Source organism: Colobus angolensis, unplaced genomic scaffold, assembly GCF_000951035.1.
Source record: "Colobus angolensis palliatus isolate OR3802 unplaced genomic scaffold, Cang.pa_1.0 Scaffold36, whole genome shotgun sequence".
Classification (NCBI taxonomy): Eukaryota; Metazoa; Chordata; class Mammalia; order Primates; family Cercopithecidae; genus Colobus; species Colobus angolensis.
The window spans coordinates 5,588,615-5,610,626 of record NW_012116932.1 but is presented as its reverse complement, the minus strand read 5'-3'; the positions used below and the strand labels follow the sequence as shown (position 1 = coordinate 5,610,626).

The 22,012-nt window shown below is 37.8% G+C and overlaps 1 protein-coding gene across 2 annotated transcripts in view; it reads left to right on the top strand.

Annotated features, from left to right (window-relative positions):
- The window catches only part of OXSR1 (oxidative stress responsive 1), a 93,493-nt gene that overhangs the window by 10,147 nt on the left and 61,334 nt on the right, over positions 1–22,012 (top strand). Inside the window, exons 2-3 of one of the 2 annotated variants that reach the window (XM_011953317.1) lie at positions 6,711–6,823; positions 15,844–15,952. In XM_011953317.1, coding sequence (XP_011808707.1) covers positions 6,711–6,823; positions 15,844–15,952 — 222 coding nt within the window. The remainder of the gene's footprint in view (positions 1–6,710; positions 6,824–15,843; positions 15,953–22,012) is intronic. The other variant, XM_011953318.1, reaches the window with a different exon arrangement.

Sequence of the window (22,012 nt, the reverse complement as noted above, 5' to 3'; positions counted from 1 at the left end):
TGTGTTCATTTGATTTGATTCATTTAATTCATTTTTATCCTCACAGGAATATCTATTTTTACATTATTTCTCTCTTTTTTTAAAAAAAATTATTTTTGAGGTGGGGTCTCGCTCTGTTGCCCAGACTGGAGTGCAGCAGCATGTTCATGGCTCACTGCAACCTCTGCCTCCCAGGTTCCAGCCATCCTCCCACTTTAGCTTCCGAAGTAGCTGGGACTACAGGTGTGTGCCACCACGCCCAGCTAATTTTTGTAGTTTTTGTAGATTTTGTAAGTTTTACCATGTTGGCCAGGCTGGTCTCAAACTTCTCAGCTCAAGTGATCTGCCTGACTTGGCCTCCCAAAGCACTGAGACTACAGGCGGGAGCCACCGTGCCTGGCCCGGTTCTCTCTCAAATTTCTAAGTCTAGTAAAGCGGAGAGAGACTGAAATTTTTTCTTAGTCCTGCTCATGCTTGGGGAGATCCTTCTCTGTCTCAAGAAGTAGAGTTACTTAGTTTGAAAGATTTAAAGAGAAGGTTCATCCATATTTTCTGCACATTAATTTATTCTGCTGTGTGACGTATGCTAACATTGGTTGCAGTTAAAGAACTAACTAGGAGAGGACAGAAGAGTGGAAGAAGTGAGGATGTAGGATGGGGCATCGAGGATGCGTGCCAATGTGAAATAGTGAAAGGCTGAATTATGTTGTTTTATTGCAAATTGTTTAAAATTTTCCATGGTATTAGTATTCAGATTAGGCCACTGCTTAGTCAAGGGCATTAGGGAAGTAGCTATCACACTTTGACTAAACCATTCCTTTTGTTCTTTTTAAAATCTTTTTTTTCTAAAACATCCTGTTATAGCAGACTAAACGATTCCTAACAGATACCTTTTACCGGTATGTATGAATATTTATACTGAAGTAACAGTTTTAGAAATAACTTCTGTTTTTGTTGTGTGCAGTGTATACTGATATTTTCTATTTGATCCTATTTACATCAATAAAAATGATGGTAAACCCAGTAAATTGTTAAAAAACTGTATTAAGGAACCCTGCTTTGAAGAAGAGATGAAATTTTTTTATTTGTATCTTTAATCCTTCTATATTATTAGATTATTGCAAAATATTGGAAAATAGTTAAAATAATTATGATAAAACTTTTAGATATTCTTCCGTATCTTATTTACATTATTAATTGCTATTTTCTATGAAGTACATTTTTTTCTAATGAGAGAACATCATTGATTATTCTGAATTAGTGTTGAAAGTAGTGAGTTTTTACCGTGTTACCAAAATCTTTTATGTTAGAACCTTAAAATATTTTTCAATTGCTGAAGATTATTTTAACATTTGTTTTGGGAAGATAATATGAAGATGGATGAAAGTGACGGTTAGCATAGAAGAACTGAAGCCTGCAAGTTCCTTTTTATCAATGGGTGTGGGAAACATTAGCATCTTGTCATTTGACCATTTGTTAAATCACACCAGAGCGTAATATCTTGCTCGTGAGAAGATTTGTTCATTAAGTGAATGAATCTTTGAGTGAAAGAAAGATACTTTAGTATCTAAACAATTATGATTGCTAATACGTATGTTTGGTATTTTATTATTAGTGAAATTGATTGTGTTTACTGATGACTAGAAAATAATAACTAAAGTTAAAATCAAACATTTCTTTATCTACATTTGTAACCCCAGCATGGTTTTGGTTTACATAGGACGTGCTATTAATATATTTCAGGTTTCGTATATGTAAGTTAAATCAATCAGTGTTAGATTATCCAGGGGTAGAATAGCTGGTTTTGAGAACTAATACTGGTTAAAAAGAATACCACTGGATAGTACATTTGTAAAAATATTGTAAAGAATCAGTGAACACATTTACATATTAGAAGATGTCTGTTTTCTGGGACCAAAGGTACCTTGCAGAGGCCATGTTATGTCTCCTGTGACTTGAGAAATGCCTTTCTTATAGATTTGTGACCAGCATGATTAGCTTACTTCTCCTATTCCTGGTGTTCCCAAGAGTCAGCCAGTGGCATCTCACTGAAGGCAAGAGAAAGCAGTTAAACTTTCTTCAGGGCTTCTATGCAGAATAATTAAGAGGATAGGATGTGAGAGGGATGGAACTTAATGGCAAGCACTACCATTCTGCCTCTCTGTTTTATACACATAACAAAGGGAGCTCAGCCAAGAAGCAGATCAACTGCAAACTATTTCAATAGTTGCCTGTTGGATGATTTTTATCCAGTAAAAGTTAATGTTTCTAAACTGTTGTCAAAGTTGTTTATGTACGCTATGGGATGATGTTATTGAATGCTAAATATGTTCTTTTCTTTTTTATTTCCTTTTTTTCTCTGTCTTTTTTTATTTTTTATTTTTATTTTTGGCAAAGTCTCACTCTGTCACCCAGGCTGGAGTGTGGTGGTGTGAACATGGCTCACTGTAGCACTGACCTCCTGGGCCCATGCAGTCTTCCACCTCAGCCTCCCAAGTAGCTGGGACTACAGGTGTGCACCACCACACCCAGCTAATATTTTTATTTTTCATTTTAGAGATGGGGGTCTTACTGTGTTGCCCAGGCTGGTCTCGAACTCCTGGCCCCAAATGGTCCTCCTGCTTCAGCTTCCCAAAGTGCTGAGATTATACATGTGAGCCACAACCGCCAGAAGTGTGTTCTTAAATATTGAATTTTATTTTAAATTTTGCATTATGTGAGTTTTGTGCCATTACTTGTTTGTTTGGTTTTTGAGACAGAGCCTTATTCTGTTGCCCAGGCTGGAGGGCAGTGGTGTAATCTCAGCTCACTGCAACCTCCGCCTCCCAGCTTCAAGCAATTCTTGTGTCTCGGCCTCCTGAATAACGGGCAGTACAGACGTGTGCGATGACACCCAGCTAATTTTTGTATTGTTTTAATAGAGACAGGGATGCACCAGGTTGGCCAGGCTGGTTTCAAACTCCTTGGCTCAAGTGAGCTGCCTGCCTCGGCCTCCCAAAGTGCTGTTATTACAGGTGTGAGCCACTGCGCCCAGCTGTGTGCAGAATTTTTACTTAGTTTGTCAGAACTGTGATTTGGATTTATCCATGTTGCTGTTGCCTATGGTTGTGTTTGTGTGGCTTTATTGAGAGATTTTCAAATGAATTTAAATGTAACAAACACAAATTCTGTTGAATTATATAGTTATATGTGTAAATCATATATATACACGCATACGTACACATATATACATATATATACACATATATATTTTGGGGACAGAGTCTTGCTCTGTCACCCAGGCGGACTGCAGTGGGGCAGTCTCAGCTCACTGCAACCTCTGCCTCCTGGGTTCAAGCGATTCTCCTGCCTCAGCCTCCCAAGTAGCTGGGACTACAGGCCTGCATCACCATATCCAGCTATTTTTTTTTTTTTTTTTTTGTAGAGATGAAGTTTCGCCATGTGGCCCAGGCTGGTCTCAAACTCCTGAGCTCAAGTGATCTGCCTGCCTTGACCTCCCAAAGTGCTAGGTCTATAGGCATGAGCCACCACACCGGCCTCATGTTAAATTTTTAATGTTTGTAGCACATTAGTATTAGAAATGTGTTGGCACATTTGAAAGGATTTTTAAATAACAGCTTTATTTTATTTTCTTTTACTTTCGAGATGGAGTCTCTCTCTGTCATTCAGGCTAGAGTGCAGTGGTGTGATTATGGCCCACTGCAGCCTCAATCTCCCAGGCTCAAGTGATCCTCCCCACCTCAGGCTCCAGACTAGGTGGGACTACAGATGTGCACCACCACACATGGCTTTTTTTTTTTGTCACCCAGGCTGGAGTGCAGTGGCTGCAGCCTCAACTTCCCAGGCTCAGGCGATCCTCCTACCTCAGTCTCCCTAGTAGCTGGGACTACACATGTGCACCACCACGCCTGGCTAAATTTTGTATTTTTGTAGGGATGGAGTCCCACTATGTTGCCCAGGCTGGTCTTGAACTCCTGGGCTCAAGCGATCCATCCACTTTGGCCTCCCAAAGTGTTAGGATTACAGGCGTGAGCCATTATTTCTGGCCTGTGACAGCTTTATTGAGATACAATTCACACACCCTAAAATTTACCCTTTTAAAGTGTACAATTCAGCATCCTTACAGAGTTGTACAACCATCACCATTAATTCCAGAATGTTTTCATAACTCCAAAAGAAACAGTGTACAGTTGTCCCTCAGTATATGTGGGCGACTGGTTCCAGGAATCCCAAGTATACCCAAATTCATGCATACTTAAGTCCTGCAGTTAGTCCTGCAGAACCCTCATTGTGTGAAAAGTCAGCCCTCCATATATGTGAGTTTCTCATCCTGTGAATACTGTATTTTCCATCTGCATTTGATTGGAAATAATCTTCTTTTTTGAAATGGAGTTTTGCTCTGTTGCCCAGGCTGGAGGGCAGTAGTGCAATCTCAGCTCACTGTAACCTCCGCCTTCCGGGTTCAAGTGATTTTCCTACCTTACCCTCCCAAGTAGCAGGGACTATAGGCGTGTGCCACCATGCCTGGCTAATTTTTGTATTTTTAGTAGAGATAGGGTTTCACTATGTTGGCCAGATGGTGTTGATCTCCTGACCCACTATGATCTGCCCACCTCAGCTTCCCAAAGTGTTGGGATTACAGGCATGCCACTGCTCCCAGCCTAATTTTTGTATTTTTAGTAAAGGCAGGGTTCCGCCATGTTGGCCAGCCTGGTCTCGAACTCTGGTTTCAAGTGATCCGCCAGCCTTAGCCTCCTGAAGTGCTGGGATTACAGGCGTGAAACACTGTTCCTGGCTGGAAAAAATCTTTGTGTAAGTGGACTCATGCAGTTCAAATTCACATTGTTCATGGGTCAACTGTACTCATTAGCTGTACTCCCCATTTCTCCTTCCCTCCAGAACCTGGTAACCACTAATCTACTTTCTGCTTCAATGGATTTTTATAATCTTGGTATTTCATATAATTGAAATCATACTGTATATGGATTTTTGTGCCTGGCGTCACTTAGTATGTTTTCATAATGAAAACAGTGTTTTTAAGCATATGTCAGTATTTGCTCCCTGGCTCATGTCTGTATAACTCCAACTTTTTTTTTTTTTTTTGAGACAGAGTATCACTGTGTCTCCCAGGCTGGAGCGCAGTGGCCTGTTCTTGGTTCACTGCAACCTCTGCCTCCCAGGCTCAAGTGATCTCCCACCTCAACCTCGCAAGTAGCTAGGACTATAAGTGTGCACCACCACGCCCAGCTAATTTTTGTATTTTTAGTAGAGATGGAGTTTTGCCCGTGTTGGCCAGGATGGTCTCGATCTCCTGACCTCATGATCTGCCCACCTTGGCCTCCCAAAGTGCTGGGATTACAGGCGTGAGCCACCGCGCCCGGCCTGTTTCAAAAGATTTTGTAGTTGTTTGTAGAAGCACTTTTATGATGGCTGCTTTAAAATTCTTGTCAGATAATTCCAACATCTGATTTATCTTGGTGTTGGCATCAGTATGATCGTATGGTCGTCTTTTTTCTTTTCTCATTCAAGTGTGCTTTTCCTGGTTCTTGGTATGACACGTCATTTTTTTTTTTTTTAATTGTACTTTGGACATTTAGGTTATTATGTTAGGAGACTTCTTTTGTTTTGTTTTTCTTTAATGAGAAAGGTTCTTGCTATGTTCCCAGGCTGGTCTCTAACTCCTGGCCTTAGATGATCCTCTTGCCTCAGCCTCCTGATTAGCTAGGATTACAGGTGCATGCCACCGCACCTGGCTGAGACTCTTGATCCTATTTAATTCTTCTCTTTTAATAGGCAGTTACCCTATTTAAGTTTAGTGTATAGCTCCTGTCCTATTTTTGTGAGCTGTAATCCTATGGTAATTCAGTTTTCAGATCTCTTGCAATGCTATTTTTTTCTATTTTATTCTTTTGGCACCTCTAGAACTCCCGTTCTATCTCTGCAGCTGCCTGGGCTGACCTGTGGATGTGGGGCCCTGGCTCTGCTGCTGCTAAGGGCAGATTGGCTTGACATTGCCACATGTGTGGGGGAGACACCTGACTGGCACTGTGGTGAATCTGGCCTGCTACTGTTTGAAGCATAGTGTGGAGACCCTGCTGATGTTGGGGTGGATTGGGTTCACCACTGTCCTGGGTGGGGACTGGAAAATGTATCTCTCCACTAGGTCTCTGCTGAGCTGCCCCTTTCATAGACTGTTGGCCAGAGACAGCAGAGTTTTCTCATTTATTTATTTGTCTTGATCTGCCTGATCCATCCATTCGTGGTGTTCATTCCAGTTTACAAGCCTCTCTTGTGTCCAGTCTGGGATATTTGGGAGACAAAGGGAAAACCCAGTGAACTTACTGTGGTGTTTTCTTGAAGTCTTGAGATCCCTAACTAGTCTACCTCTCTCTTTCTACCTTTCAGAGTCCTCTTTTGATTGTTGAATTATTTTTAGGCTATTTAGTTGTATTTGGAGGGGAAGAGTGAGGAAATGTGAGCCTATGCCATTGTATCCTGCAACTGGAATACTAGCAGTTTTGACATTTTTTTTGCACTGTATTTATTGGCAATACGTATGAAATGGTTGAGGCTTTTGTTTTAACTGACACTCTTTAGAGTGTTTTTCTGTATCTTTTAGGCACTGTAGGAACAAGGTAAGGATTACTCTTGTTTAAATTGTATGGGAATTAGAAATGTCATATTCTTATATATTCATCTACTTATTTACTCTTTTATGTATTTGTTTTTAGGGAGTGGAGCAACTGCTGTGGTCCAAGCAGCTTATTGTGCCCCTAAAAAGGAGAAAGTGGCGATCAAACGGATAAACCTTGAGAAATGTCAAACGAGCATGGATGAACTCCTGGTATGCACATCTCATACTTCTGAAATGGCGAGATATACTTGTATATATTCACATTACAATGGGAAATAACTTGAACTTTTTGATTTATTTCTTTTTTAAAAAAAGGTTTATGATTTCTTCATTAATAAATAATATTCATTGTAAAATTTATAAAGTCTGGATAAGTAGAAAGAAAAAAGTTACAATATTCTTACTCTGAGATTAACATTTAATATATAACCTTTCAGAGTGAACATTTGAATATATTTGTATTTTTATGATAATGTAATCAGATCCTTGCTCTTTTCATTTAATCATTTATCATAGAACTGCTTCTCTGTCTGTAAATATGAATCAGTATCATTTACAATATGTGTATAGTATTCTGTTGAACAGACCACAGTTTATTAACTGTTCTCTGATATTTGCTTGTTTCCTGTTTTTTATTGTTACAAACAATGCTTACTTCTGTGTTCCCTTAAAATAATACCATGGAATTGTGATTCCTGGGTCAAAAGGAATATCCTTTAAAACGCTCTGGCCTTTTAAACTTTTATTCTGATAGTTGATATAAGATATAGAACAACCCCCAAGCAGCATTAGCTTCTTCAAAGGCTAGGGAAAGGAAGAAGACAAGGAAGTTCCAAGCAATAGCTATAAGATGTTCTGTGACATTAAAATGTAACCATACAGGGATTGTATTGTACTTCTTTTATGCATTGTGATACCCAGAATAGTTTTAAGTATATAGTCAGTGCTCAGCAAGGGAAACTAGTTTTTAAAATTACTTATTATTGTTTCAAAATTTTCAGTTTCTTTGGCTTAACGAAAATAATAATGCTTGCTTTAGATACCTTATGAGCTTTTTTCTTGAGGCTCAAATGATACAGTATTTGAAAACTCTAAACTGCCATACAAATATTAACTAATATTGTTATTTTATTAAGTAATTTCTTTAAGAGCATGTACAGCTAGTGCTAGAAAGATCAGGTATTAGGACTAGAATGACCTGCCCATCCAGAAGTTTTTTTCGCTGTCCCAAATTGTATTTTATTTCTGGTGGTGTCTGTACTGAGCATTAGGGAATAATTGGAATTAAAGAAAAAGAGGTAATGGAATTATATATAGCATAATATATAATTATATATGAGATGGACAAGACAAATGTATTTCTTTAGCAATTGGTAATGTACGAGCAGGACCTGAAGGAGTGGGTTGCTGGAATGATCTTGAGCCATCTTTGGTGAGAGAACACTTTCTTGGAAGGAAATGCTGATTGAAATCTTATTTGAAAATCTTATTTGAAGATCTTGGATTGATACATACCATAATACTTTAGAGCACCGTTTGGACACTTGAACTGCAGTGGTGATAAAAGAAGTTGATAAACTGCAAACTAATTCTGTTAAAGAAAAACAAAAATTTTAACCTACATATTAAGACTAGAACTTGAGAAGTCCAGTATGAAAACCTATAATTTGCCAGTTACTTAATCGATAAGGATAGAGTAAAATGAAAGTCTTATTATTTACTGCTTCATGATTAAGCTGAGGCTCAAAGTTTAAATAACTTAAGTTCACTTGATGATAATAGCAAACATCTTTCAGTGCTAGGCACTTCAGTTTGCTTTAACCTCACACACATCTCCATGAGCTAAGCAGTAGCTCTGTTTTATAGATGAAGGAAGTAAATCATATAATAAGTGACAGAGTCTGGCTTAAAAATCAGGTCTTTCTGACTTAAGTCTATTATTGTCTACTTAGTATAGTACTAATAAAATGATTATAATCTTAGTTCAAAAGTAGGAAGAACATTTCTTTTTTTTTTTTTTTTTGTTTTTTTTGAGATGGAGTCTCACTCTGTCTCCCAGGCTGGAATGCAGTGGCATGATATTGGCTCACTGCGACCTCTGCCTCCCAGATTCAAGCAATTCTTCTACCTCAGCCTCTCGAATAGCTGGGATTACAGGCGCACGACACCACACCCAGCTAATTTTTCAATTTTTAGTAGAGATGGGGTTTCACCATGTTGGCCAGGCTGGTCTCAAACTCCTGACCTCAGGTGATCTGCCTGCCTCAGCCTCCCAAAGTGCTGGGATTATAGGCATGAGCCACTGTGCCTGTCTGGACATTTCCTTTTAAAAATCATTTGACATTCTTGAAAGCAATATTTTGTTCTTACATTAGGGCCTTTTAAAGACATGCAAATTTGTTATATTTTATTAAAAAGAAAATTGATTAGATATGTGTACATTTTGCTCATGTTTCAATAAGCTTTGTGTTGCAAATATAGTTTGCATATATTAATACTTGGCAAATAAGTAAAGGGGGGGAAGTACATTTTAGTAAAGCAAGTTTAAGATACTTGGGTTTTTGGGGGTGGGGGAAGCAAGCAGGTAAGATCTCACTACATACTGAAGAAACATCAGGAATGCAGAGAATATCTGATTTGTGATACCAGGACCTGTTCTACAGGATACTGATATCTGAGTGCCAGGGGCTCTATTCCTGAGAGATGTGAAATCCTTCAGTTTTCTTAAAAAAAAGTCTATGAGATCAGCGTACTAAACTTTTGATGTTGTAATATTAAAATTTATTTTCAAAGCCATCTTTATTATAATGCAACACTCTTTGGGTTCTCCAAAGAGTGCTGATGTAAACTGGGCTAACAGGTGTGTATCATGTATGACAATTACTAGTGAGGGGTCAGTGTATTGCTTCTTTCTCTTGTCATGTATTTTCTATCTGATGACCTTTGCTAAGTGTGATGGGAAAATCAGCTATCAAATCTTACTGCATTTATTTTTTTCCAGAGATTGTACTCCTATGCTTTTCTCTAAGAAAGGCACATTGTAGTATTTTGAAATATTTCTCGTCTGACAGATGCTAGGACTAAAGTCATTGGACATCTATGGGGAACATCAAGAGGCTTAAAATGTTCCTTCTATCAGGTGTTTCACATCTAGTTAAAGAGTTAAGGTTCTTGCCTGTCCTACCAAGGCAGAGTGCGGCAAATGTCTCAGGGGAGGTATAAAGTAATTTGAAAGAGGGCCAGGCATGGTAGCTCATACCTGTAATCCCAGCACTTTGGGAGGCAGAGGCAGGCGGATCACCTGAGCTCGAGTTTGAGACCAGCCTAGCCAACATGGTGAAACCCCGTCTTTACTAAAAATGCAGAAATTAGCCAGATGTGGTGGCACGCGCTTGTAGTCCCAGCTACACAGGAGGCTGAGGTGGGAGAATTGCTTGAACCCTGGGAGGCGGAGGTTACGGTGGGCCAAGATTGTGCCACTGCACTCCAGCTTGGGTGACAGAGTAAGACTCTGTCTCAGAAAACAAACAAGAAATGGCACAAAACTTATATGATACCAAATTTAAAATAAAATCCAATATTTAAGAACCTGCTGCTGGGGACGGTTGCTCACGCCTGTAATCCCAGCACTTTGGGAGGCTGAGGCAGGAGGATCACTTCAGGCTAGGAGTTCGAGATTGGCCTGGGTAACATGGTGAGACCTCGTGTCTAGAATGGGAAATAAAAAAATTAGCTGGGCGTAGTGGTATGCGCCTGTTACCGCAGCTACTTAGGAGACTAAGGTGGGAAGATTGCTTGAGTCTAGGATGTCAATGCTGCAGTGAGTCATGTTCATGGCACTGCACTCCAGCCTGGGTGACACAGAGTGCGGCCCTGTCTCCAAAAAAAAAAGCAGTGTGAAAGAAAGAGGAGGAAGAGATCTTCTAATTGTGAAAATGGAGGGCTTTGTGGAAATGTTTGTGGCCTGGGCCACCAGGGCTGTGTAGACTTTAAACAGGCATAGATGGCAACTCTGCCTGGCAGGGGTTTAAAATCAGGAAAGAATAGTAGACAGCCTAGAGACCATAAAGAAGAAATAACAGGTAAAAAGAATTAGGATTTTATTTGATAGGAAATGTTGATAGCTACAGAAATAGCGGCAAATGTCTTTGAAGTTTTGTTTTTTTTTTTAAAGGGAAATGACTTCATTAGAACCGAGTTTTAGGAAGTTTAGTTTTATAATACTTTTTAAAACATAATAGCCTTATTGATATAAAATTCATGTATCATAAATTTACCATTTAAAAATGTATAATGCTATGGTTTTTAGTATATTCGCAAAGTTGTGCGGCCATCACCACTATCACCCCAAAAAGAAACTCCATACCCATGACCACTCATTCTTTATTCTTTCCTCCCCTCAGCCCTAGGCAATAACTAATCTGCTGTCTGTCTGCATAGATTTGCCATTCTGGACATTTCATATAAATAGGTTCATACAATGTGTGGCCTTTTGTGTCTGGCTTTCATTTAGCATGTTTCCAAAGTTCATTCATATTGTAGCATGTATCAGTTTTTTCCTTTCTTATTGGTGAATAACAGTCCGTTATATAGATATACCACATTATTTGTCCTTTCATCAGTTGTTGGGCATTTGGGCTGTTTCTACTTCTTGGCTTTTTCAGTAATGTCGTGATGAACATCTGTGTGCAAGTCTTTATGTGTACATTTTAGTTTTATTATCTTGGATGTATACCTAAGAGTAGAATTGCTGGGTAATATGGTAACTCTGTGTTTAACTTTTTGAAAAATTGCCAAGCTATTTTCCAAAGTAGATGTACCGTTTTACATTCTCACCAGCAATGTATGAGGGTTTCAGTTTCTCTATATCCTCACCAATACTTGTTATTGTTCATCTTTTTTGTCATAGCCATCCCAGTAGATTAATTCTGTAATATTTGGCAAAGTGAATTGCAAAGAAGTAAGAGATCAGTGACAAAGAGACTAGTTAGTAGGCTTTGCTGTAGTCTAGACCAACAACTTTGTAAAACTTTGAAAGTAAGACCCTCACTAAGAAAGATATATTTTATCATTACCTGGTATTTAAAGATATATATTCATAAATATTATAACTGAAACATTTTCTTTTTTTTTTTTTTTTGAGACGGAGTCTAGACCAACAACTTTGTAAAACTTTGAAAGCTGGAGTGCGGTGGCCGGATCTCGGCTCACTGCAAGCTCTGCCTCCCAGGTTTACGCCATTCTCCTGCCTCAGCCTCCCGAGTAGCTGGGACGACAGGCGCCTGCCACCTCGCCCGGCTAGTTTTTTTTGTATTTTTTAGTAGAGACGGGGTTTCACTGTGTTAGCCAGGATGGTCTCGATCTCCTGACCTCGTGATCCGCCCGCCTCGGCCTCCCAAAGTGCTGGGATTACAAGCTTGAGCCACCGCGCCCGGCCAACATTTTCATATTATATAGAATGTACTCTCATTTTCTATCCTATTTATTCATCTTTTTAAAATACAATCCACTAAATTTATTTCATGACCCATGTAAATTATAACACATAGTTTGAGGCACACTGGGCTATACAGACATATCGAGACTCTAAATTCAGGCAGTGATGGTGGTAATGGAAAGGAAAACACAGATTTCCTGGATGGAAAATACATTAGTACTAGAATGAGCACTTAGTTAAGGCAGAGACTTTATTTTGTTTATCGTATATGAATGAATGAATAAATTAACTTTATTTGGGTGTGTGAAATGGAGGAAAACTGACTACATTTAGGGAATTAGAAAACTAGAAAGTAATGGTAGAAATGATGATGAGTGAATTTCAGGAAGGAATAAAAAGTTACCATTAAGAAAAAACAGGCTTCAGAAAGCTTGAGGTGGAGAACTATATAGTTCAAACAAAAAATCTGGCTCTAGCAGACAATAAGAGATTTTCAAGAAAGCAGTTTCATTAGAAGGGGTAGAATTCATTTTATTTATTTATTTTATTAATTTATTTTTTAAATAGAGACAGAGTCTCACTCTGTTGCCCAGGCTGATCTCAAACTCCTGGGCTTTTTAAGGGATCTTCCTGCTTGAGCCTCCCAAAGTACTGGGATTACAGGGGTGAGCCATTGTACCTGCCCAGGAATTCACTTCTAGGTGGTTGAGGAAGCTGCTGGGTCATTTAAGTCAGTATTCATATACCACTCTTGTGAATCATTTATGTATTTATTTTTCTTTTTGAAAGGAGGAAAGGAGAACTCTACTGGTAGTTAAGGTACGAGAAGATTTCCCCTTCCCCTTTAAAGGAATAGAAGCAAGAAAAAGAATATTTAAGCCCCTTTTCATCTTTGAATTTTGTGCTTTTTTGATAGTCTCCTGCTAGAAAACCCTTTGTAGTACTCCCCTTTCCAGATTAAAGCTCAAAACCCTTAGCTTAACATTTAAGGCCTTCCACAATTTGACCCTAACTCTTTGCATTGTCACTCTGTCATGTGATTTTTCTTTCCTTCACCTTCCCTATCAGTTAGTCACCAAATCCTATTGTTTGTACCTCTCTGTTATTATCTCTTGACTCTTCCCGTTTCATTCATACTGCCAGTAATTTTTTGACCTTTTATTTTGAGATAACTTAAAACTTACAGAAGACGGATCACGAGGTCAGGAGATCGAGACCATCCTGGCTAACACGGTGAAACCCCGTCTCTACTAAAAATACAAAAAAACTAGCCGGGCGAGGTGGCGGGCGCTGTAGTCCCAGCTACTCCGGAGGCTGAGGCAGGAGAATGGCGTAAACCCGGGAGGCGGAGCTTGCAGTGAGCTGAGATCCGGCCACTGCACTCCAGTCCGGGCGACAGAGCGAGACTCCGCCTCAAAAAAAAAAAAAAAAAAAAAAAACTTACAGAAGAATTGCAAAAGTAGTACAGAGTTTCCTTATGCTATCCACCCAACTTGCCCTAATATTAATATAACTGTAGTACAGTAATCAGAACTGATAAATTAGCTGTTTATCATTTCTCCGTCATCTCTCACTCACGTGGCAACAACCTAAACAGAAGCCTTGTCTCTAGTCTTGTCTTCTTCATTGATTTTCTACGTGGCATCCAAGGGTGATTTATGAAAATGTATAATATAGTTAAACCTTTGATATCTTTCCATTGCTGTTTGGATGAAGCCTAATTTTTTAATATACTTTCAAGGTCCTTTATGATCTAGTCCTAGGTAATTAAACAATAAAAAATCTTAAAAACCTACTTCCTTTCCTGTTGGAGTGTTAATGTGGGAAACTTCCAAGCCTTCCATGTTATGACTCCTAGTTTTTAATGTGCCTCTCCAATGAAATCATGTAGTGTCTAGTTCTTCCCCTGTCAAGCTGTTTATTAGTCTGTATTGTAAAGTAGTATTTGTCTAACTTCTTTACCAAACTGTAAGTTTCATGAGGACTCCCTATGGTGATCGAGTACCTAGCACTATACTTGGCACATACTAGGTATTATAGTAGGCACTTAGTATTGTAAATATCTGTTGAAAACATGAACTTCTTATCCTAGACAGATTTACTCATTGGATGTCTTACGTATTTCATCATTTATGAAAATCATATGTGCCTACCATCTTGTACTGTTATTTCTCCCCATCCTGGTTTTAAACCTGGTTCCCACCTCTTCTGTAAAGGCTTTTTTTGTTCACACTTGCCTACCTTAATGGTTCTTTCCTATAGATTCTTTTAACATTTATCTTTTTTTCCTTTATGCTCTTTCTCAGCAGAATCATCTTGCAACATTTAACATCTTTACTACTCATTTGGTACCTGTATGCTCTCTTATCTGTTTCCTCTTACATGTACTTACCTTATCCTTGAAATTCTGTATAACTTTGTTGATAGCAAGGTGCTTACTTTAGTTCTTTCTTCCTTTTCTTTCATATTTACTTAGCTTTTAGTACAGAAGACTGTGCTGGTGACTTTGGGATTGCAAGATATATATGACAAGATCCTTGCCATAAAGGAAGTTGCATTCAAGTAAAGAAGATGAGAAATTGAAAGTTAGCATTTATTGAGTACTCCTCATGAATCAGGGATTATGAATGACTTTCACACAATTGATCTTACTGAACAAATCCCAAGGGCATAGGGCAGGTACATTAATAGGTGAAAGGCCATATAAAGTGCTGTAGTATTTCATTCATTCAACAAATATTTATTAAAGGTGTACTCTGTGCCAGGCATAATGATATGTGCTAAGAACAGTTTTAGTTCTCACTGAGCTTACAGTTTTGTGGGGGATGTGAAAAGAAATAGGCAATTATAGTATGGTCAGATAAGTTCCACAGTGATTGAGAATCTACTTTTAAGTACTTGCCTTCATGGAGCTCTCAGCCTAGAAGGGAGAGACAGACAGATAAGCACACAATGTACTATCCAGTATTTTATGTACCATAATGGGAGGAGATATACCGGGTGCTTGGAAGCTAAGAGAAGGAGCATCTAACTAAATCCGGGAAGCTGGGAGGAAATTCTGTCTAGACTGAGATCAGAAGGAAGAATTGGAGTTAGGTAGGCAGAGATGATAGGGGAAGTGTATTTGAGACTGAGGCACAATAGGGTTAAATGTCCAGAGTTAAAAGAAGCAGGTAAATAGGGCCCTCATCACACAACGCTTTATAAGGCATTTTGTCATACCAAATCTAATTTAAAATCATAAGCTGAGATAGAGTAAGCTTAGACTTTTGGCTCAGATTTCTACTCTGGATTTAGTTTTTGACATTGTCCTATTTCATTTTGTTTCTCTTTAGTGTGAGAATTGTTAATCATTTCACAAAAACAGAATGAAGTAATATTTTGCAAAGAAAAAGAAATCCCTACACAAACTATAAAAAAAAACCTGTTTATTAGTTAATATCCTTTATAGCTATAAAACCAGATTTCCCAAGATGGTTCTTCAAGGGCACCTTGAAGCAAAAATACATGTCCCAAAGGAGGCCTCCTGGAGTGTTGTGCCAGGGTGTGTTAAATAGTATGTTTCTAGTTTGAAAGATTACTAGTGTAATGAGTGGAGGAAGAAGTTGAATCAGAATGGACTGAGGGAGACAAAGTGGTTTTATTGGTTGAACCATTCTTGAAGAAATCAGAGTCATGGAGATCCCAGAAAGGTGTGACAAAATCTTGAGATTTCAAAATCTGGATTTGCTAACTCACAACATTTGTTTTAGGCTTTCATATAATGAATTGTCATGTTTTCTCTTCTTTGTAGAAAGAAATTCAAGCCATGAGTCAATGCCATCATCCTAATATTGTATCTTACTACACGTCTTTTGTGGTAAAAGATGAGCTGTGGCTTGTCATGAAGCTGCTAAGTGGAGGTGAGTAGAGTACCAGGAAATGCTATAAGTACCATGGTTTGAAAAGTTAATAAAAGTTTCCTTTTCTATTATGATTTCGTTTTCGTGGACATTTGCATTTGAGGACATACTGAAAATACAGTATCTGCTGAAGATGCTAATCTATGAGCCAAGACAGGTTTCACACATTGCATTTGCTTCATTTCGTTGTCATGCTGCTTAAATCTCTCTTAATTTTTTTTAGAGACTGGCTGGCTGTGTCACCCAGGCTGGGGTGCAGTGGTGCAATCATGGCTCACTGCAGCCTCAAACTGCTGGGTTCAAGTGATCCTCCCGTCTTAGCCTCCCAAGTAGCTGAGACAACAGGCATGTACCACCATGCTCAGCTAATTTTATTATTTAATTTAATATAATTTTTTTTTGGAGATGAGGTCTCACTTTGTTGCCCAGGCTCATCTCTAACTCCTGTCTTCAAGAGATCCTTCCACCTTGGCCTCCCAAAGTGCTGGGATTACAGGTGTGAGCCATTGTGCCTGGTCTAAGTCACTCTTATTTTAGGATGCTTCCTTCTTGCTTCCTCCCTTCCATGGTGTAAACTTACTGAAGAGTCTAGGCCAGTTATCTTGTAGAATATGCCGTATTCTGGATTTATCTGATTATTTCTTCTTGGTGGTATTTAACTTTATCTGTAGTCCTCTATTTTTTGTATATTGAAAATTAGATCTAAATGCTTGATTAAATTCAAGTTAAATATTTTGTGGGAGGATACTTCTTGGTGATGCTGTGTATTTCATATTGCATAACATCAGGAAATATTTGCTATCTGGTTGTATCTTTAATAGTGATGTTAGTTGTGTTTGCTTAAGATTAGGACAGCCAGGCCTCTCCATGGAAAAGGTAACATTTTCCCCTTTGTAGCTAGCAAGTAATCTGTGAGATTTTACTTTGTGAGTATCCAGTGAGTGTCCAGTTCTCCATAAGTCTTTTATCTTAATGGTTTTCACATTCGTTGTTTGAATCCTTGTTTGAGTCAGTTATTTCATCAGGGGTTGTAAAACGGTGAGTTTTCTTACAGCATCATTTCTTTTATATTTATAAACTACATCCTTATATGAAGAACTTTTCCATATCAACTGGGACACTGATTAATCTGTACTCTAGTTCCTACTGAAAAGGCAAGATAAATAATTGAGTCTTTTTTAAGGATCAAGTTTTAGAGTAAACATTTTGTTTAGTAATCATCTCCAGTGGTAGAGAGGGTTTAAAAATTTTCCTTTTCCAGTTGGTTAGGACTTTCACTTTTTTGAGTATTATAGATCCAAGGATTTTTATGTATTCAGTGTCTTTCCATCAGTTATACTCTATTCTTTTTGGTATGCAGGTTGTCCAAAATTATCAGTGGGAGCCCTTTCAGAGTCACTCTTGTGTCTTCTTGACCTGAACTCATCAGTCTTTCATTACATCCTTAACTTTTTAGTTCAAGATTCCCTAGGGTTATATTTGTATTCATTTATTCAGACCCTGAATCAGCCAGTACTCTAATGAGCTTTGGTATTTTTTCCTCTGGAATGGTACTTAGAAAGCATAACTTGGATGCTTGGAGTGCTCATTACTACTCTAGTGTAATTGCTTCTAGAGCTTAGAGCTTGGAAATACAGTATATTAAAAATAAAATTATAATTTGACATTAATACAAGTTTCCAATACAAGTTTAATGTCATAGATTTTTTAAGCTTGAATCTCTTTTCCTTTACACAGAAAATTTTGCTACCCAATATTAACATAATTACTTAAGTGCTTTATCTTGCAATATATATACAATTATTTCTACTTTATTCTTACAATAAAATATAAATATTGCTGATTGCAAACTGTGAAACCTTGGCATGTATAGATCGAACATTTTATTTTGGTTACCCAAAAGCTCATGCCATTTGGTAAATTAGTCATTTTGCCAAGGCATGGATTTGAATCACATGGCAAGACTAGTAGGACTAGTGAGTGATGGAGCCACACTGGCCTTCCTATCCCTATGCTGGTTGGTTTTTGCTTGCATGTGTATTTTGTGGGGAGTATGATTTTCCATCTTAGAATGTAGAGTTACAGAAAAGATAATCCATATTTGTTTAGTTTGCAATTTTATTGCTATATCTCACTGAACACCATACTTCCCCAGAAAGACTGTAAACAACATAAGGCTTTAGAATTAAATTTCAGTTTTTCTACTTAGCAATTGTATGTCATTGGGAAAACTCTTTCAGCTCTTTGAAACTTTTTACTTGTCTGTTAAATGGGGATACCTTTCTGCATTTCAGGGTATTGATGAGGAGTATATGAGATGATACATGTAAATCATGTATCATGTGCTGCTGTACTGACATGTAATAGGTGCACAAGAAATTTTAGTCATGAATAGTAATAAGCCCTTGCCATTTGATGCTTTTCAGTGTAGCCAGAATCACCTTTTTGTTTCAATCCCATTAGTGACACACTGGAGAAACTGGATTGCTTTGTTAAAGGCCCTGTTCATATGATGGTTGGAAGCCTTGCTAACACCTACCACCTTTCAAGATGGTGGTCAAGCATGGTTCTTTCAGTATGGAGAGATATGGGAGTATTAGGTAATACTGTGTCTTTCGTTATTGATCACCTATAGCATAATTTTCTTTATTTGTAATTTTCAAGAATATGTAATACAAAATTTTTAATGTTTTGCAAAAAAGTCCTCTGATGAGTGGGAATAAATTGTTTGCTTAATTCTCTCGTCCATACCTGTATGCCAGCCTATGCTTTCTGCTACTCCTAGGCAGAACGACTGTGTTTTTGTTTTGTTTTGTTTGTTTGTTTTTTTTTTTTTTTAGAATTCCTGTCCCTCTCTCAGTGAGTGTATGTTTTGATCATAGAAGGGGCAGGACATGTAGATGGGTGGGATGTCTTTTAAATGTAGCTCTTTGTCCCTCTTGGTCTTAGGTTTTCTGGGACATTACCCAATTTTTCTGGCCTAGCCCTCAGGAGATTTCCTGGAGGATAATTTTCTAATGTGTTCCAGTTAGTCATAACTCTTTTAATAAGTGCTTATATTTTTATGAGTCAACATGATCATTACATCTAAACCTTTTAAATATTAAAAATTTTGCACTTTTTAGGAAAATGAAATCTTGCTTTTGTTGTTATAAAATGAATAAACATTTAAACCGAGGTGATACATTAGGCAACATTTAGAAAACAAAAGTTAGAACTAAGCACAGCTTACATTTTTTTTTTTTTAAACAGGAGGAAGATGTGTCAGGATTATAGCTTAATTAAAATGACATTCATCAAATACTTATTAATCTCCAGTACATTGGTGAATAAAACCATCAGATCCTTGCTCTTGCGGACTATGGGAGCAAATTCCAGGAGAACTTAACCTTATTGAGGGAGAACAGTTGCAGTGGGATTAACTAAGATTTGCCTCTGGAGATGATGTCCACCTGAGATCTAAAGAATAAGTAATAATTGGCTGGGTGAGGTGGCTCATGCCTGCTATCCCGGTGCTTTGGGAGGCCAAGGCAGAAGGATTGCTTTAGGCTAGGAGTTCAACAGCCCAGCCTGGGCAATATGGCAAGACCCTGTCTCTACCAAAAATAAAACAACTAGCTAAGTTTGGACCTGTAGCCCTGGCTACTTGGGAGGCTGGAGGATAGCTTGAGGCCAGGAGTTTGAGGTTACGGCAAGCCATGATCTTGCCACTACAGTCTAGCCTGGGTGACAGAGTGAGACTCCGTCTCTAAAAAAAAATTAAAATTAAAAAGAATAACTAATAATTAGCCAGGTGAAATGGAGGCTGGAGAAGGATGGGAGATGTGATCCAGCTAGAGAGAATACTGTGGAAACGGGGATGAAGACAGGATGGAGTGTGTATATGTCTTGAGAACTGACAGATTCACAGTTGGAGCAGAGAGAATGAGAGAAGAGGACTCTTGAAAGAGGCTTACTGATAAGCAAAGTCTCCCAAAATTAAAAAATATAAATAACCAGAGTTAACAGAAATATGTATAGGATACCTTCTTTCACATCAACTTTTTCAGTCAGAATATTGAAAACAAAAGCGTAGTTTTGATTTAGGAACATTGTACTGATGTAGACTTTAATAAGTTAGTTAAATCATAAAATGAAAGTGTCACTTTTATCCCACCAACCAGGTGTACATCCTGGTTAAAATAAGTTTAATTGTGTCAATATTATAATCATTTAATGATGCTTCCTTATAACTGTAATATTCCTATCTTTGCTAATTAAAACTCTCATGTTGAATGTTGGGATTTATTACTCCAGGAAGTTAAGCTTTAGAAGTTAGAAGCACTTTTGGTATAAATAGCTATTTCCAGTTTATTAGCACCAAACTGCAAATGTAAGCTTTTTAGAAATCAAAGTAATTAAGAAAACTTCTGAGAGGAAAAAAGAGTTACCTATAGTACTTAAAGGGAGGAAGTGTAGAAATGCAGAAATCTAAGGTAAATTCACTGTCTGAGATAGTTGTTTAAGGCCGCCCTCAACTTTGTCTTTTTCTAAGAGATAAAGTGCATGGGGACTTCCTTGATCTAAAGGAGGACCCAGATAAAATGTCTGATATTAATAGTGACCAGCTTTGGATGTTCAAGCAACAATGCAGGGTTTTAAAATTTCTATAACATCTTTTGGTCTAAAATGGAATATTCAGACCAAGCAAACTTTGGCCCCTTTGAAACCTTCTGAGGCTTAGGAAGACATAGTAGTGGCTAAAGATTGATTAAAACTTCTTAGAGATACCAGTAACTAAATTGAACGAGTTGATTTTATATTTAAAGAGTATCTTTTCATACTAGTAAAGTGAGGAAATTAATTTGTTGATGGGGTCATTAGTTTGAGTTATAATTTTCAGACTTAACAAGTGTCTGAAGACAGCAGCCACTTCACTACTTTGTCAATATTATTTTTATATTCTATAATGATTTTATTGGACAATTAAAGTTTTGCATTGCTTTTTAAATGTTCCATGCCACAGGCCTGACAGGGAATTATTTAAACTTTTGGCTTTGTTACAAAATTTGTACCAAATACCCTGTTTCCCATTATTTGATTTATTTACTTTTACTCTGAAAAATGTTTGGATTTTAATGAACAACTTTCATCAAAGTAATCTAAGTTAAATGCCTTTTAAAATCCAGCTTCTTGGGCCCTACCTCAGTTCCCTTGAATCACTGTCTTATAGGGCCTAGGAATATGCATTTTTACTAGCTTGCCAAATAATTCCTTCACACATTAAAATTTGAGAACAGATTATCCCTATATACTATTTCTTACAAATTGTGCATGAGGACAAGATACTACATACGCGGTTATAAATTTTCCTTGTTATTCCTACTTTAGGTGTTAATTGATTCATTCAGTGATAATCTGCCCCCTTTTGCTTAGCATATTTTCTCTTCACCTTTCTCTTAGCTGACATGAATTCTTCATAATTTTGATGTTTGAGGATGGAGGATTATAAACACCGTCATCGAGTTAGAGGCTACAAGAGACTTAGAAAACCAAGTGGATAAGAAGCGGGGGATCTTACAGGACCATTATCTCTCAGTTAAGGAAGAAGGTCTTAGTGACGATTCCTCCACCCATGAGAATTACATTGTTGGGAGGAGTTTGAAACTGAAGATAAATTGTTATGCCAAAGAAGGGTTTCTTACATAAACTTTGTTCACAATGTCTGTTCTGGACATAAACTAGAGATGTGCATTGCTTTAATCTCCCCATTGATCATTGGATGATGTAAAATCAATAAAAATCTGAAAGTTTGAAAAGGAGTTCCTGCTTCAAACTCTTTACAGACTTAGTCACTTTTTATGTGCCCCAAGATATTTGATGCTGCTTTTATTTGATCTACCAGACTGGAAGTTCCCTTAAAGTCAGCAATCATGTCATGTATATCTTGTCTATATTGTCATATTTGGTGGCACCCAGTCTTAGATCTCACATGTAATGTAATACGGCTTAATTGTTAAGTGAATAAGTTGTGTTAGTTTTTCATTTCCAGTAGGAATTGGTTTTCCTTTGCATTCCCTA